The sequence below is a fragment of the Tiliqua scincoides genome, chromosome 2 (genome assembly GCF_035046505.1).
Source record: "Tiliqua scincoides isolate rTilSci1 chromosome 2, rTilSci1.hap2, whole genome shotgun sequence".
Lineage (NCBI taxonomy): Eukaryota > Metazoa > Chordata > Lepidosauria > Squamata > Scincidae > Tiliqua > Tiliqua scincoides.
In genome coordinates this window covers 142,745,419-142,762,330 of record NC_089822.1, presented here as the reverse complement: position 1 = coordinate 142,762,330, position 16,912 = coordinate 142,745,419, and the positions used below count along the sequence as shown (strand labels likewise).

The following is a 16,912-nucleotide window of genomic DNA, read 5'->3' as shown; positions in this document are numbered from 1 at the left end:
CCGGACATTGTGGCTGTTGAGCATTATGCAATATCCATTCAACAAAACATTGATTTTACAATTAATAGCACTGGATAACCCAAAATCTGTGTAAGGAAACCATCATTTTAATTTATTTAGAGACTAAGTATGATGGGAGAAAGAATGCAAAGCACAGCGCATCTTGCAGCGTTAGGGCTCCTATTCATTTGACGGTTGTGTAGATGAAGGAACTTTGGCAGGTGCAGCTTTTCAGACCTCTGCAGCAATATAGATATGCAGGTCGCACCTGTTAAAGTTCCCCTTATCTACGTATCTGTTAAAGGTTTGGTAACTGTAATGCTGAAATGTTGTCCTATATCCAGGGCAATGTATGGCTGTCAGCTTGTGTCAGCTGCAAGAGTTACTGAATTTGAGTATATGAAGTTCTCATTGGCGAACATGAAAAATTCACTGTATCTCTTCAGGGCAAGCATGCATTTGCTTAATGAGCAGCGTGCCTATTCTATATCTAGGTTTATAGTGCTGAAAGAAAAACACAAACATCCTTCCTAAAAAAAGAATCTTACCAAATTAATTTTTGTTGCTAGCCCCCTCCACACATACACACTTGCCTTATATTTGTATTTATTAAAATATATGTCCCACATTTCCTTCTCATTTGAGAAGCACGAAGCACACTCATCAAATAATAAGACAATGACCCATAAACCAGTAGAAAAAGTACAAATTGCTAGGTAAAACAATCAGAAGCAGCACTAAAACTATGGTAGAGAATTAGATCCAAGAAGCACCAACATGAATACTCAGTTAAAGCTTTGCTGGAATAGAAATGATTAAGTGTCAACAGAATACCAGCCAAAAGGGAGCTATTCTAATCTCAAGAGGCAACTCCATTCATTGATGTGTTTATTTTATTATTAAAAGATTTTTACCCCAAACCACTGTCCCCTCCCTTTGTGAAGCACTCAAGGCAGCTCATAACAAAAATTAACACATTAAAACAAACTGAAATAAAAATAAATAAATAACATTTAAAAAAACCTTAAAAAAACCAGAAGCTTCACAACATCACACAGCAGCAAAACAGTGAGGGCATCCCAACAAAATAAACTATGTCCGTGCATCTTAAATGGAAAGCTGAATGGAACAGAAAAGTCTTTGTTCAATACCTACACTGAAAGTGTTCTTTCAATGCTGACCTTCCCTCCTGGGATACAAAGTTCCACACCTTGGGGGGCACCTCAGAGAAGATCCTTTCTTGTGTCTTTACCTGATATTCTTCTATCAGTGGCTGAATCCACAAGACTCATCTCAGATAGACTGGGCATCAGAGATAGTAGGAAAGGGCATGTTCCTAAAGGAATCCCTAATGAAATTTCTGCCATGGAACAGACCCACCCCTTTCTTTCCACAGCAGCTCTCTGCAGCTTTAAAAACCTAGCCCAGGAGATTGGGGGACTCTCTGATGGCAAGAAGTGTAAGGGACTGTGTCAAGAGAGATGGTTATCAGTGAAAATCACAGGCACCCCTTGCATTTGCACGTCAACTTAGGCCAAAACTAAACATGCACTTATTCTACATGAAAATACATCCATGCCAAATATGAATAGATGCCCTGAGGTCCCCCTTCAGGATGGCTGGACGCCTGCTAAATGGAGGGTAACAGAAACCCAGGATGTCTATGGTCAGCGCATAAACAAGGCCATGGCAATTTAAGTAGAACCACGTTCAAAACCTTGAGCTGAGTGGTAGGGTGAAATGGCACCACCCAAAAAATGCCATGATTTATTTTTGATTTTTAAAAATTAAAAGCCTCCATGGAAAACCTGTGTCCCAAAATGCTCCAGTTCAAGCATTTACATTTTTAAAAATCCCTTAAAATCACCTGTTGGACAAATTCTTATACCCAAATGTGCAATGTTCTCCCCAGTGATTTGTGTATTGGTGAATGGAAAGCTATGGGCATGGTACAATTCCGTTTGCTTGTCACCCAGGATGAACAGCCATGGGGAGACAAGGACCTGTCGGGCTAGAAGAAGAGGAAAGGATCTACTGTGTGTTGCTACCACTAAAACCCACCCCTTCCCATCCCAAATCGTCCACAAAATGCCCACAACACACTCTCCACAGACACCATATTTGGTCCACTGCAAGTTGAGTCCATCTCTGCCAGGTGCACAGAGCCTTTTGCGCTGATGGTTCTGGCATACACAATGGTGATGTGATATTTATAATGCCAGAAGAGGACTTAGTGAATCAGGAGATCCATTGCTGTAAGCTTGCTATAGGATTAGGCCATAAAACATTGTAGTCATATATGTACAAATACTCATTTAAATCAAACAATACCATGGTCTTTATAAGTCTAATTTCCTAAATATTTTGACCTATAGTCTTTGAGATCACAATGCTGCAGTCCCAACTGGTTTAATAATTGTTGATTATTTAATTTAAAATATTTATCTTTATTTTTAAATAATATAGAAATGTAAATAAATAACCATATAAATTTATATTCATAAATAAATATGATTACATTTATTAAAATCCATTAAAAATGGTAGACTATTATTAAAATGCAGATTGCCACATGCTGTAAGTACATATACAAGCAAGAGAGCGAGAAAGGGCAAGAGAGCAAAAGAGAGAGAGAGAGAAATACAGTGAATTCCCATGTGACATTGCTAGAGTGGAGAAGTGGGACAACTTGTCTAAGTCCAGGCAGTTTTTTCCACCTGCACCACCCCAGCTAATAGCTGAGCTGTACCTTAACAGGCTTTTGTCTGCCAATTCTAACAATTCTGACGGTTGTTGGAACCAGAGCACGCATGATGGATTTTCAGGCACTTGGTGCAGTATTGTAGAGTCATGGTTGTACAACAACCAGAGCTATTGCAACAGATGTGTGTTAGATGGTTCCCATAATGTGTATTATGTACCCAGCATCCTTTTGGAACTGTTTCAAAGATTAGAAATCCATTACACAGGCCAACCACATTTTGTTTCCTTAAATGTTACACCAATTTCTGGGTATATTTAGGGTGCCGATTCCAAAAATGGCATCCGTTTTGCCCTATCACGTCTAGTTTTGGAGACACGGCATAGCTTCTTTAGTGAATGGTTCAAGCAGCTTCCTCATGAGGAAGCCTACACCATGGCTTCCTCATGAGGAAGCTGCTTGAACCATTCACTAATGAGGCTATACTATAACTCCAGAACTAGACGTGATAGGACAAAACGGATGCCATTTTTTGAATCAGCACCCTAAATTCATATCAAACCACCATAAAGTTTGGGAAAAACTTTTCTGACCCTCGATTTTATAGGCCTGTGTAATTTTAGTACATGAAAGCTTGTCTACACAAGCTTATCTACTTTGTTTTTTGAAAAGAAAAAGAAATACAGTGCAAGGCTGCCCACAACACAGCAATGTCTCTCCATTGAGTACGTTTTTTTAAATCTGTTTTTCTTTAGACAGTGTACAGTTCCTTTCTGTATTTTTGCTAGCACCAAGGCAAACTCCAGTGTTGCTTATTTTCTAAAGGTTTTCTCTCCCATAAGTACTGTAGCTCCCCCGCCCCTCCCCCCCGTTATGCTGGTATAATGATCAAGCTTCTGGAACTCACTAAGAGCAAGGGAGAAGTCGCTCATAAAATAAAAATAAAATCTTTAAAATAAATCTGTACACATCTTTTGAGGACCATGAGCACATCAGTGGTGTATAGCCTTCTGTTGCATTCACAATTATCTGGGAAAAGTGTATGGATGCCTGTTACTGGGTACTGACAAATTATATGAAATAAGTAGGATTGTCACCAATTTTGTACTTTAATATTTTGCTTCACTAGAAAATAAGAGGAAACCTTCTTTCACATATATTAGTAATAAATGCCAGTATATCTTCAACATTTTTATACCTTTTAAATCCGTTGATGCCGTCAAGTGAATTCAGTGGCCTAACAGTAGTGTGCGATAGCTCAGTAACTCTAAAAATGTGAATTTTGCTGATTTCCAATTGCTTCTTCCTCAATTCCAAACTTGTTTGTTTAGAAGTATTTCTGTTATTTCAATTGATTTGTGCTTCCAGGTAGGTATGCATAAGGTTGCACCCTAATATGCACTTAGCTTTGCCAATAAGACAACATTATTCCATTGTTACTAACATAAGTGTTGCTAATGAAGAGCATGTACTTTGCTTGGCAAAACTGCTTTGGATCATGTAATTGCCGTTGCTTATAAGCTTTTTTAAAATCAAAGTTTTAATGCGCCTTCATTCTAAGTGGCGGAAAAGCACACTAATACTAAAATATGATAATTCATGGTTCAAGGGAGCAATGATGGAAAGAATTATGTTAGGGCTTCACACTACATTGTAGTACAAAGTAAATGTACTAAATCTTCGTTATACTTTAGTACTGGAGCATAAGAACATTTCTTGATATAGTACGTTGCCCTTGCATAGAGGAACATCATGTGTGCACTGGAGTCCCACAGTGTTTTGGAAATGGCCAAAATACACTCTACCTCCATCCCTGCACAGAGTATTGAAACTCGGTCACGTATAGTTTCGTTGGCTAGCTCTAGAATACAATCTACAGTTATACCCAACTATAGCTGAACTTAACTTTCTAAGGCAGTGGTTCCCAAACTGTGTATCCCGGCTCCTGGGGGCACTGTGAGGAACTCACAAGGGCACCACAGGATGTCCCCTGCAGCCTCTTCTTCCTGCCACCCCCGGGTGCCACCATCATGCAAAGTCTTGCACTATTTTAGCAAGACCTAACGTGATCCGAGATGGCGGCACCTAGGAGAACTGGGAAGAAGAGGCTGCTGCGAAGGATGGGTGCCAAGACTATTGTAAGTTTGGGAACTGTTAAAGGTTTGGCACTTGAAATTAATCTGTTATTCAGTAGTACTCCACAGTCATCGCACAGTGTTTCACTTTCAGAACATCTGAAATCTGAGCTATGTAATGTTAAAATAGTAACAGTATGATGTTGTTATAAAACCATAATGTATGATTACATGTGATACTGTAGAATATTCTTGGAAAATGCTTAACAAGGTAAGTACATCTTTCAACTATTCTTTAATGTCTCCCCTTTTTTCCAGGAAATCTTCTAAATTCATTTTAGAAGATGTTTGCCTCTAGCAAAGCCTGCACCCCAGCACCCCCTTGCCTAGCTCACCTCACAAAAATGCCCCAGCTTCCAAGCCTCCTTATTCTATTATTTCCTTCAAGTTAACCTTCTTGTACCTTCCTTGGCTGGTTTAACTACCCTTATCAATGATTCCTCATAAAGCAACTGGCTTCCTGCTTTTTGGCTTTTGTTGGGAAGATTTTTCTCCCTAGATTCTTCCATTTTTATTAAAATTTGGATTGAATTAATTAAAAAATCCCAACATCTTCAACTTTTTCAGATATGACTATGGACGATGTTCGAGAATATGAGAAAAATATGCATGAAAAAACCAACATTAAAGTTTGCAATCAACATTCATCTACTGTGGATGAAATAGAGAGCAATGCCAAAGGAAGTGTATGTAGCGTCTTTAAAAGTATTGTCCATCCTCTTCTAGTGCTACCAAAAAACAGCAATGTTAGCCTCAAGGTCATCCTCTGTATGACAGTGATTCCTGTGGGAGCAGGCTTCATTATTGCAAAGCTTAGATTCCTTTTACGTCCCATTTTCCCAGTGGAGACAGGATGTAAACACCAGTCTCAGGATTTGCACAGACACACATAATTTGAATGATGACCCCACTGTAGAACTACACTTGCCATGATTTGTTCAAATGTCTCTTAAAGATCGAGATGAAAAGAAGCCTGTTTTTCCTGTTTGCCACTGAAGTCAGCTCTGGACGGTGCTGATTGGTTTGCTTCCTATAATGCAGCAAGGCCTCTTCTCTTTCCCTCTCCAAGTCAAGGTTTCATCTTTTTAAAAAAAATGTGTGTGTTTTAAATAAGGTGACAAACAAATGTTCACTTAAATGAAAGTACATGCTGCACTTAAAAATTTGAAAAAGGCAGATTGTTTGCAATGCAAGGGTGGCAAGACAGTCAACTGAATCAATATGCTGATCAGTACATCTGTCACTGGTATTCTTAAAACTGGATGAAGCCAGGCTCATCTCTGTTGAGGAAATGTGTTGTTGTTTTTGGTACACAGTTTCAGAAGTGTTAAACCTATTGTCCATGGAAAATGAAATTGTCAGGTTCTTTGAATTAACTGAATAACTAGGTAGCCATTTTACATTCCAATCCTCTGAACCAATTGCCAGTACTGACTTTTCCACTAAAATCTGTGGAATTTTACTCTGATTTTACTCTGACCCAGTAATTTTCTTATTTAGCTTATTCTCTTGTGTAGCAGGGAAATGTCTTCCTCCATTAAAATGATTAGGAATTTCAGTGCACAAGAGATCCATGTAGACTAGATCTCTGGTAGCACAATTCTATCCCCTGCTGGTGCAGCTGCAAAAAAAATGGGTGCACTGCATCCAGCGCAATATGAACTTGCAGGTTGTACTAATCAAACAATCCTGGAAGATAGGAAAGCAGATACAGTGTTCTCCACAGGGTAAAATGTTTGCTTTTGCAACAAATATTAACGCCTACTCCATCTATGATCTAGCTGACTGTGGGGGGTTTCATGTGAAGGATACGTTTTATTTGCATAGAGCTTAGTTTGGATGCCTAATTCCATTCTCATCTGTAAGATTAGGGGAGAGGGTCATGATCAGGAGAGGGGTCTTTCCCAAAAGAAGGAACTATAGCTCAGAGGTAGAGCATCTGCTTTCCATGCAGAAGGTTCCCTGGAGAGATATTGTCAATCAGTGCCAAAGATTGAGAAGTCAGCGGACTGGCTGAGTGCAAAGCAGCCTTCTCTCAACTCCCATATGACTTGGCTGCACCTTATGTTCCCATACACTCTCCTGCATCTTTCATCACGTGGTTTGATTTCAGTACAGCCTTTCCTGTCAAGTTACTGGGAAGTCCCTACCAGTTTCATAATATTGACACCAATGCAAATTGCTCTTCTCCAATCCTTTCCAATATTTCTCTCAGTCATAGCAATCACTGTATAGGATTGGAGTTGAGCTGATGGACATTTTCAAGAGGTTTTTAACAATCTGTTTAGTAGTTCTAGGCAGCATCTGAATTGCTGCATCTTCTGAGCTTCTGAGTAGATGTGTCCATGTACTTACTGACTTAAAGAATCTCTGCTGAAACAGAAATTCTGCTGGGTTTGTCTCAGGTAAACAGACTGTTCCCTGGCATTCAGAACACCAACTTGTATTATATATGAGGCATGCAAATCTCAGGTGACCCTTTGCTGAACCCATTTTGAATTTTGAATTGATAGAGGAAAAATAACCAAGAAGAATTATGTTTTGGAATTTTCTAGGGGGAGAAAAACATTGTGGTGAACTAACTCTGCCCTCTGGTGGAATTGTGTAATAGTGTCTCAAGCAATGATTTCTTTTTCTTTTTTGAATGGAAAGCCAAAGCCCTTTCACTATTAAATTATGAAATATTATTTGGTCTGGCTGCACCTAAATTTTGTATCAGCCATTGTTAAGCCATGTGATTCTCATGTTTATATTCCCCAGCTGAATTCTAACAAGTTCAGTGCTGTCAAGAGATGAGAAAAAGCAACACTGAAATATTTTTCAACCATGATTTTTCTAATTTAACTCATTGTGGGGTAAGGCTAGATCAGGTAAGGGGCTAGATTTAGAGTTCTGTTCAACTTTAAACTTATGCTAGTTTGTGTGTTTAGCAATTCATGGGGAAAAACTTCTGTTCACTTCCAGTAGAGATGTGAAAGTGCCTCAGAATGAAGTAGTTTATTCTCAGTGACTGCTCCCAGCTTCTTTGAGGTGTTTGATCTGATAATTTCCAGTATGAAAATGAGATATAAAGTGGTCTTTCTTGACAGAAAGAGACTTACAAGCTTCTGAGCAATAAGAATGAATCCCTTTGAATATAATATATAGGGGAGCATTTAATTTGTGTTGTTTTTTGCATCATCAGCATATCTGGCACAAGTGATTTCACTGAGATTGTAGTACTATGTCTGGGGTTCATGAACCACATCACAATGCAGTAGGCAGGGAATCACATGCTGGAATGCTTCTGTGTTAAAAAAGATACTTGCAGGTAGAAAGCTAGTTTGTCACAGTAGTACTAGATTTATTTTCCTCAACATCTAGCTTTTTATGCTGAGGGATTTTTAATGTGGAGGATCACTCCATTCCTACAGTCAGAAGTGATACAGCTCAAACACAGGTAGAACACTATGCAAAATGGTGAGAGTCTTCAGATTGAGCAACCTTGCAGTCTTTCCGTGTTCAGTGAAAACAGGTTTGGATCTCTTTGGAAGATATTTAAGAGGGTTCTAGTTCTGAAATCCTCATTCTTTGTAATGATATAAATCAGTGGCTCCCAAACTATGCACCGTAGCACCTTGAGGTGCCGCAGCAAAAGGGATGCCATGGGATGTCTTTGGTGGCCACTTTTTCCCTGTTCTTGGCCACGTTGAGATCACACTCTTCTCACAAGATCACATGCAAGATCTTGGGACAGTGCTGGCCTTGGCTTGTCCTTCCATGATGCAGCAATGCCACAACAGGGCACAGTGAAAGAAGGGTGCCTTGACCAGGGTAAGTTTGGGAACTGCAGCTATAAATGTATACATAAAAGAAATATGTGCCATGGAAATAAGAACAGGGGTACTTTAATACTGAAGATCCACATGCTACATAGAAAATTACTTTGTATTATCAACTTTGTGATCCTAAATATTTCTGCTGGAATATTTGCTTACAGTTGCATCATATATCTGTGAAGCTCTCATCATTTATTTTGTAAAGCAACCAGTAAGCCTTATCTTAAGTGGTGGCTTGTCATCCTCTTGCCACTGTTGGGCCGGCGCCTGACTGGCATGGGCCTGGGGCCGGTGTTTCTTACTTGCCTGGTGCCGTAAACATCCTTTATGGCACGTTTACAGCACCCAGCGCCAGCACTGGGTAACTTTAGCATTGGGCTCTGAGAGAATTATAATAGATACAAGGGAACAATTAATGGTTTGCTTTTGAACTATTATTCAAGGCCTGGTCCTGCTCCTATTTATATGTGTATTCTGCTCTACTGAGTGAAAGGACAGATAAGAAACTCAAACATTGCCAGAAATAACCCATTGCTGAGTGTCTAATTTTGTCTTGAACATAAGAAAGATATACTACTCAGTCCCATTAGCTATTATATTTTGTGTGATCAGCATGAAGAATTAAATAAACAGTATTTCAAATGTGGCATCTGAAATTGCAGTGGGCAGTTCTCAAAATATTGACTGGAACTCCCCTTGACTTCATAAATCTTCACACCAGGATAAGATTTCATCTTTTGGAATGCTCTTGAATAAAATGTTTCAGCTGAAATAAACACATGAATGGGTTCTAACATTTATTTGTATTTCTTTTCTTCTCATTGAAGACATGACTATGGATGAAGTCCGAGAGTTTGAACGAGCAACTCAGGAAGCTACCAACAAGAAGATTGGGATCTTCCCTCCTGCAATTTCTATCTCTAATATCTCCCTCCCTTCTTCAGTTATCCGCAGCGCTCCTTCTAGTGCTCCATCTACACCTTTAGCCACAGACGCGCCTGAATTCCTAGCAGTTCCCAAAGATCGACCACGGAAAAAATCTGCCCCAGAAACTCTCACGCTGCCAGATCCAGACAAAAACCCTCTCTAAGCACAGCATGTTTTCTTAGGACAAGCCATGACTGACAGAGGAGCACTTGCAAAGTTCATGGTGGTTGTTTTATTTAGACAAATTTTATTGATCTGGAAGAATGACTTCTATCCCACAGGCTTGTCCCTTAAACTAGTTAGCTAAGTGCATGCAAGAACATAGCTCATGTGCTCTGATTCCCAAACAAAAGCTCTAAGCCATATGACAGATTTTGGTATCAACACAAAACAAAATAGCTTGCAAAGGCAAAATAAATCTTTTCATAGCAGCTATAGTAAACAAAAAAATTCACATAATATAGAGTAACAATATTTGCGACTGGAGATACTTTTTGAGGATTTCATAAAGCTGGCAAGGATGCCTTGAGAAAATGAGGGACTGTTTAGACACAGATTCAAATGACAACATTGATCATTTCAAGCCATTGTATCTCAATTTCTAAAATCCTTTCTACTCTCAAACCAAGTGCACCTTAAAGTAAACCTTTGAACTGCTATTCACTGATAAACACTTGAATACCAACAGAAATTATTCAGATTCCTGTTTTACTGAATACAACTCAGGATTTGAGATGTTGCTAATGCACACTTTAAGCTCTTCAAATTAAAAAAAAACAAAAAAAACCCGGTGTGCTCCAGCTCTGGTTGTACTTCATTATACTTGTTTTGAGACCCTTGAACTACTTGTATCTTGCACAAAATTTATGGCTCCTTTTTACTGAGTGCAGTTGTATAGCTTTTCTGGGTTGGTATTAGGGAGTCTTTTTGCAGGGATAAAAATGGGAATACAAGCAATTAAATAGCTTACTAAATCCAAATAAGATGAGGATATCCAAATAAGGTTGCCATTATTAATTCATTAATAATTCAGTGATTATTTCAAACCCTCAGAATTCCGTTGGGTTACAATACATTCTGCTCAAATGTCTGGTTCAAAATCAGGCTGTTTTCTATAAGATGTTGAGCAGGCGTCAACCTTCCTTCACTCTGCTGATGATGGACAAAAAAGGTCAGCAAGTGATTTGAAGCTGTTTCTTAAACTTGAGAATATACAACTGGACGGCAGAGAAATAACAGATCTTGGGCCAAATCAGGACTTCTGAAGTGTGTTGTCCAACATTTCCTTCTCAGCCTTCTAGAGAGAGATTCTTCTAGAGAGAGAATCTTTAGTTAGCAAGGTTTGATAGAGGGATTCATGAAAGTGAAGGAAAAGCAGGAAATCTCTTCATACTGCAAGCTTCCTGCTTTCCTCCTTTTCTGATTTGGGTGTGTCTTCCCTACTCGCCATCTACTGCCAGGAACACCTATTTCTGAAAACAGTCAAGAGGGCAAGAGAACATGCAGGATCCTTGTTTGCTTTACCCTTCTGTACTCTTCTCTGTCTCTAGGTTTCCCACACTTGCCAGAAACAACAGGGAAGAGAAGACGAGGGAGTGTGTTAAAGGAACTCAGCTATGGTTATGGTGAAAGGAGTTGTGAAAAGTTTGCAAACACACCACTTGAAGCAGGATGGGAATGGCCCATCATGTCCCACTACCACTTCAAGGTGGCAAAACTAATTGCTGAATTGCAGTTCAGGGTAGCATAAAGATCTCATAAGGTCCTATAAGTTCCACTGTTTACTAGTGAAAATTGTTCTGTGGTGTTTTATGAGATCAGAGCAATTAAACAACAGGTGAACAAAGGTTCTCAAGTATTGTCACAGTCCTGCTCAGAACTAGGTAAAAATAATGTTTTTAAATGGGTAGTGCCACTCTTCTAGCACCAGAGGCAGAAAGAAAAACAGAAAAAGAGGCATATAAGCTTGTGTAGAGTCATTATTTGTTTTAAGGTTCCCCAAAATACAGGCCATTGGGAAACAAGAATCCTTTAGAAAGATAGAGCAAGTCCTCACTTAAGTCATTTATTATAAGTCTTTATTTAAAGTTGTGGAGGAAAAAAAATCAATTCCTGGCCAGGGCAGCCGTTCGTATGGAGTTTGCATATTCTCCCCATGTCTGTGTGGGCTTTCTCTGGCCTGGAAAACTCACATTTATTTCAGTGGATAAAATTAGAAGTGTTTAAGCCTTTACTTAGAAGTTTGGTGATTTGTGTGTGTGTGTGTGTGTGTGTGTGTGTGTGTGTGTGTGTGTGTGTGTGTGTGTGACCAGAAATATGCTGTAAGAATGAAACTTGTTTACACTCATCTATTAGCCCGCTGTAAAATTGGTTTCGTTATAAGTTGTTTTGCTTAAAGTTGCAGTTTCCAAGAACCTATCTTTAAGTGAGGACTTGCTGTATTCCATTGGCCTACAGAAATATCAATCAACATGAGTAGGGTAGAAAACAGCCACCCTGCTGCCTGAGTCAACTAGACTAAGAGGAAGCCTCAATATGTGTGTAGAAACCAAACTAAGGGCCAAATCCTATACAACTTTCAAGCCCTGGTGTAGCCGTACCCATGGGGTGTATGCTGCATCCTGTGAGGGGAGGGTAACTATGAAGGCCTTCACAGGGTAAGGGAACATTTGGGGCTGCATCGCAGCTGTACCAGTGCTGGAAAGTTGGATAGGATTGGGCTCTAAGAGCCCAATTCTATGCATGTCTACTCAGAAGTAAGTTCCGTTATCATCACTGGGGCTTACTCTCAGGTAAGTATGCATAGGATTGCCTAGGAGACCAGAGATACATTTGTGCTTTTTAAAGCTGAGATTCTTATACAGTGGAATGCAGAATCATGCAAAGAACGGAAACATTCTGTCAATGCTGGTGGTGGTAGCCTTTGTCCTGTTCAAAGGTATAAGGGATGAGAAATTAATGTGGTAATCTTTCAAGGCTTCCAAATGAAGCAAGGAAGTTCGTTGGTTGCTGAAGTGCTGTTGAGTTGTCCTTCCAGCAAGGTTAAGTAGAATGCAGCCTTCTCTTGCCTTTGGTAAACAAGGGGAATTCCAAGCTCTGTTCCCCATCATACAGTTTGGAAAGAGATGACATTTTTCTGGCCACCATGTTGAAGCAGCATCACCCTTTAGTCTCAGGAATTAAGCCATTTCTGCCCAACGTTGCATTAACACAACAGGGATAAAATAAGTACACCTGTGGGCTGGGCAAAATTAAAGTTGCTTCCCCGGGTCACAACTTAAAAGTTTTATTAAATTATGAGCCCTTTCCCGACATAAATCACCCCACCACTTTTCAGTCACTGAGTAGATAAATTCCTTCAAAACTGAGCTTATTCCTTAACAGTTCTCTTTAAATAATGCTATTAGCATTTGGCCTTGTCCAAGCTATAACAGGCCCTACTGAGTGGTCAATGTGTCATAAACGTGTAGTGAGGTTATGCCCTTGGACTGTTAGAAGCATATGGAAATATAGATGCAGACCTCAGGGTTTATCTTTAGGTAATGAAGAATAAATTAGTGGGTGTATTTCTAGCAAGCATGGTAGCATGACTTGGCGTGTGCAAATGTGTACCGACTTAAATCCCTCAACTTCCAGTGGCTCCTTCTTTAAGTAGTAGATACTGAGGTGAATGTTTAGAGGCATAGTGTTAGTAGTTCAGGGGTGGGTGGGAGAACAGAATGCACTGTGCGGGTTTAGAAGTTTCGAGAATCCGAGGCCAACATAAACCAGTAGCTCCTGGTAAATTAGCTTCATGTCTTCTCTCAGTTTATTGTCCAGGTTCTTACTTCATTTCCATGTTTCTCCTTGATGTTCTGTGTGGCTGTACATTTTTTTCTTACCATCAGATGATTTTTTTTTTTGTATATAAAACTACCCTGAATCTGCATGTGGATATAGCTAACTGACAATTGTACTACCAATTTAATTGTAATAATTTCTGTAAGCATATAAATAAATGTTGCTATCCTTTTATCTCCTTTAGAATGTTTTGCACAAATCAATCGGACAAAGCATTAAACAGCTTTACTGCGTTGGTTTGTTTTAACTGTCTTACTTCCAATTGCATTATTGCATTCATTTGTCTTGGGAATAAAATCAAGCATTTGTACAAATGAATAACATATCTTAAGAGGATGCTAGTTAAAAGACTGCGTACTGCAAATGAGAAATAGAGCATGCCATGGAGAAAAACAACAGACTCTTCCGTGATACCTCTTCCACTCAATGCTGTAGCTATAAGCATTTGTTCAACTTAGATGTGCTACTAAGACTTGGTGCTGAGTGAACACAAAACAGGTCTGATCCACCGCATGTCTAAATGATGGCTAGCACAATCTGTACCTGCCTCTTACTGTCTTTATACTGGTGGGAACTAACAAAGATAATCTGTTGCATTTCTCGAACCCAGAAGTGACCATGTTCCCTGTGCTTTTCATGGACTGCACAAAATGAATGTGCTATGCTTTCTTTTCCCTAACTGCTTTGGCCATCAAGCTGATATTGATTCATACTGATTCAATGATATTACATTTTTCGTTTTTCATGGTGTGACTGTTTCATTGCTGATTGTCTTGACATAATTTGTACAAATTCTGTTGTATATTTTTAGTTGTGTTTGTAGAGCAGACCTGTGGATGTTTATATTTATTTTGTGCCACAAAGTGATTTCACTTGGCATTCTTTTTAAAGTGCGGTGCAGCACCACAAAACTGTGGTTTGATGTGTTATTACATTGCAACAGTATAGTCCCTTTGTCTTTTCCCAAGACTGACAAAACTGTATATGCTGAAATATACTCCACAGGAGATATTAGGAGGTGAATGTTCTGAAAACAATACATTGTACCCTTTTTAAATTAGTTGTTCCTATTCCTAAAGCAAATTTCAGAAACAGTCAGTTTAAAGCTGCAATCATATACACACTTCCCTGCAAATAAGCCCCATTTCATACAGTAAGACTTATTTCTGAGAAGACATGCCTAGGACTGCACTGTTAAAGTCCCAATCCTAAAACCATACTTTGACAATATAGTATATGAAGGAAGAAAAGCTTGTTTAAAGCTGTGCTGTCTCAGCAAGGTTGGTTCCACATCTTATGTTCCGGCTGCAGGAAACACTGATATACAGACAGACAGCAGTTATTACATTTGCTGCACAAAGTATGGATGACTTGCATCTTTAAAAACCTGTGTGTGTGGGGGGGGGGGGGGTAACCCTAGCTGAACCCATAGGTGTTAAAGAATTTTGTATGCTGCTCACATGTCACAGGTTTACTGCAGGACAGACCAGTATAGATGAATTTATCATGTTTGCCAAGTAATTTGTCAAGCCACTGTAAGATGAAATTGAGCCCTGACAATCTTCACATGTGTAAACATCACCCCTGCTAGGTATACCACTGACCTAAAGCCTGCATAACTGAGAAAACCCACAAAAAGGACATCTTAATCCTGCTGGATTAATCTTGCTTAATCTATTTACTATAGAATAGTCCCCCTGTATTTAGCTCTCTTTAAAACAGATGGTTTGAAACACGTATCTTCATCCTGTTGCCCTTATTCAGAATTCTGTTTTAGTAAATGCTATTTCACTCTTTAGATTGCAATCCTATACATGCTTTTCCTGGGAGTAAGCCCCACTGAACACAATGGGACTTACCTCTGAGTAGGCAAGTCTAGGATTGCACTGTTAATCGAACTTACTAAAGCTTTGTTAATGTGAAAATGGAAAACAAATGTCCTTTGTTTTTAATTTGGACAGTAATCAGAGAAGCTACACTCATGTAATAACACATGGGGTTTGCTGCACTGAAACTTTAAAACATGCTGCCATTTAAAATACATCATTTGTATGCACTTCATATCAGCTAGCAATGCAATAGAGGAGAATACATGAATTTGTCAATAGGAATTTGCCAACTGCTATTATTCAGACAATTTAGGTGTCTTATGTTTATAAAGCTGAACTACTCCTTATTGTTTTTACCCCTTTACATGGACAGCATGGTCTCCGAATTATAGTCTCCTCTAATTTTTGAATGTTTCATTTCTGTAGCAATCTTTGTGACTTTGAATGTTGTGAATAAAATTAGTGTTTTCGCTGATAGGATTAGTGTTGCGTTGGTGAGATGAGCTAGTTCCATGAAAGAAGGACCAAATGCCCTGTGCGATAAATAATACAAGGCTAAATAGAAAGATCCAAGCCTCATAGTTATTATTCACACCACTTAGTTGTTGCTTTTTAGTTATTTATTATTGTTTCAAAAATTGCCTTTTCTTACATACTATTGTAAATAAACTACAAAGCAATCTTCTTTCAAGGCTGTCTGTTTTATTCCTGTGAGTTCATGCAAGCAACAAGATCCAGGTCTTATCCATCTCTATGAACTTGTCCTCTTCAATCCTATAAAAGTCTAAGGGCGCAATCCAAACCTGCGCTGGAGCAGGCAAGCCAGGAGGCTTGCGCTGCATTCTACACAGGTTTGTTGGCAGCAGCGGCTCAGCCAGAGGCAAGGAGAAGCTCTTCCCCTTACCCATGGGTAAGGGCTGCTCGTCCCAATGCGTCTCCTCAGACCTGCGCCACCTCTGGAAGTGGTGCAAGTCAGAGGAGAGCGGAGCGGCTTGAAGCCGCTCCGTTCTCCCCGGGGACGGGGGTTGTCCTTCCTCTGCTCTTCTCCACCTCCTCACCTCTTGCTTCCTTCTGCCTTCCTCTCTTTTCCTCTCACAGCCCAATCATATGCGTGTCCACTCAGAAGTAACTCCCATTACAGCCAATGGGGCTCACTCCCAGGTTAGTAGGGACAGGATTGCAGCCTCAGAGCCCAATCCTATCCAATTTGCAGTGCCAGTGCAGCTGTGCCAGTGGGGCATGCACTGCATCTTGTGGTGGGGAGGTAGGCACAGAGGCCTCCTCAAGGTAGGGGAACACTTGTTCCCTTACCTCGGGGCTGCACTGCAGCTGCACCACTGCTGGAGAGTTGGATAGGATTGGGCCCTCAGGCTCACCAGGCCACAACAGACAGAGTGCCTCTGCCTGGACCCTTGAGTGGAAGGGGGAGGGTGGCAGGGCAGCCCTTCAAGCCCTTCCTGCTGAGCCGCCCCACCTGCGCCCCCCTTCTGCACTTCGCCACCAGGGGGGAGTCTCACTCCAGTGAGCCATTTCAGCCCAACGCTGCATCGCGCAACTGGGGCTGGGCAGAAATGGGTTAAACAGAAGGTGTCTTTATGCCACCCTTTGCGGGGGGGGGGGACACGCTGCCGCCCCCAGCACGGCGGCGCGCAAGCTCTGGAC

At 40.2% G+C, this 16,912-nt stretch overlaps 1 protein-coding gene across 1 annotated transcript in view; it reads left to right on the top strand.

Moving 5' to 3' along the window:
- PITPNC1 (phosphatidylinositol transfer protein cytoplasmic 1) overlaps positions 1-7,364 on the top strand; it is a 188,098-nt gene extending 180,734 nt beyond the window's left edge. The window contains exon 9 of the mRNA XM_066615807.1: positions 5,404-7,364. Within this exon, the coding sequence (XP_066471904.1) occupies positions 5,404-5,729 (326 nt within the window). The 3' untranslated portion in view covers positions 5,730-7,364. The remainder of the gene's footprint in view (positions 1-5,403) is intronic.
- The last annotated feature ends 9,548 nt before the right edge of the window (positions 7,365-16,912 follow it).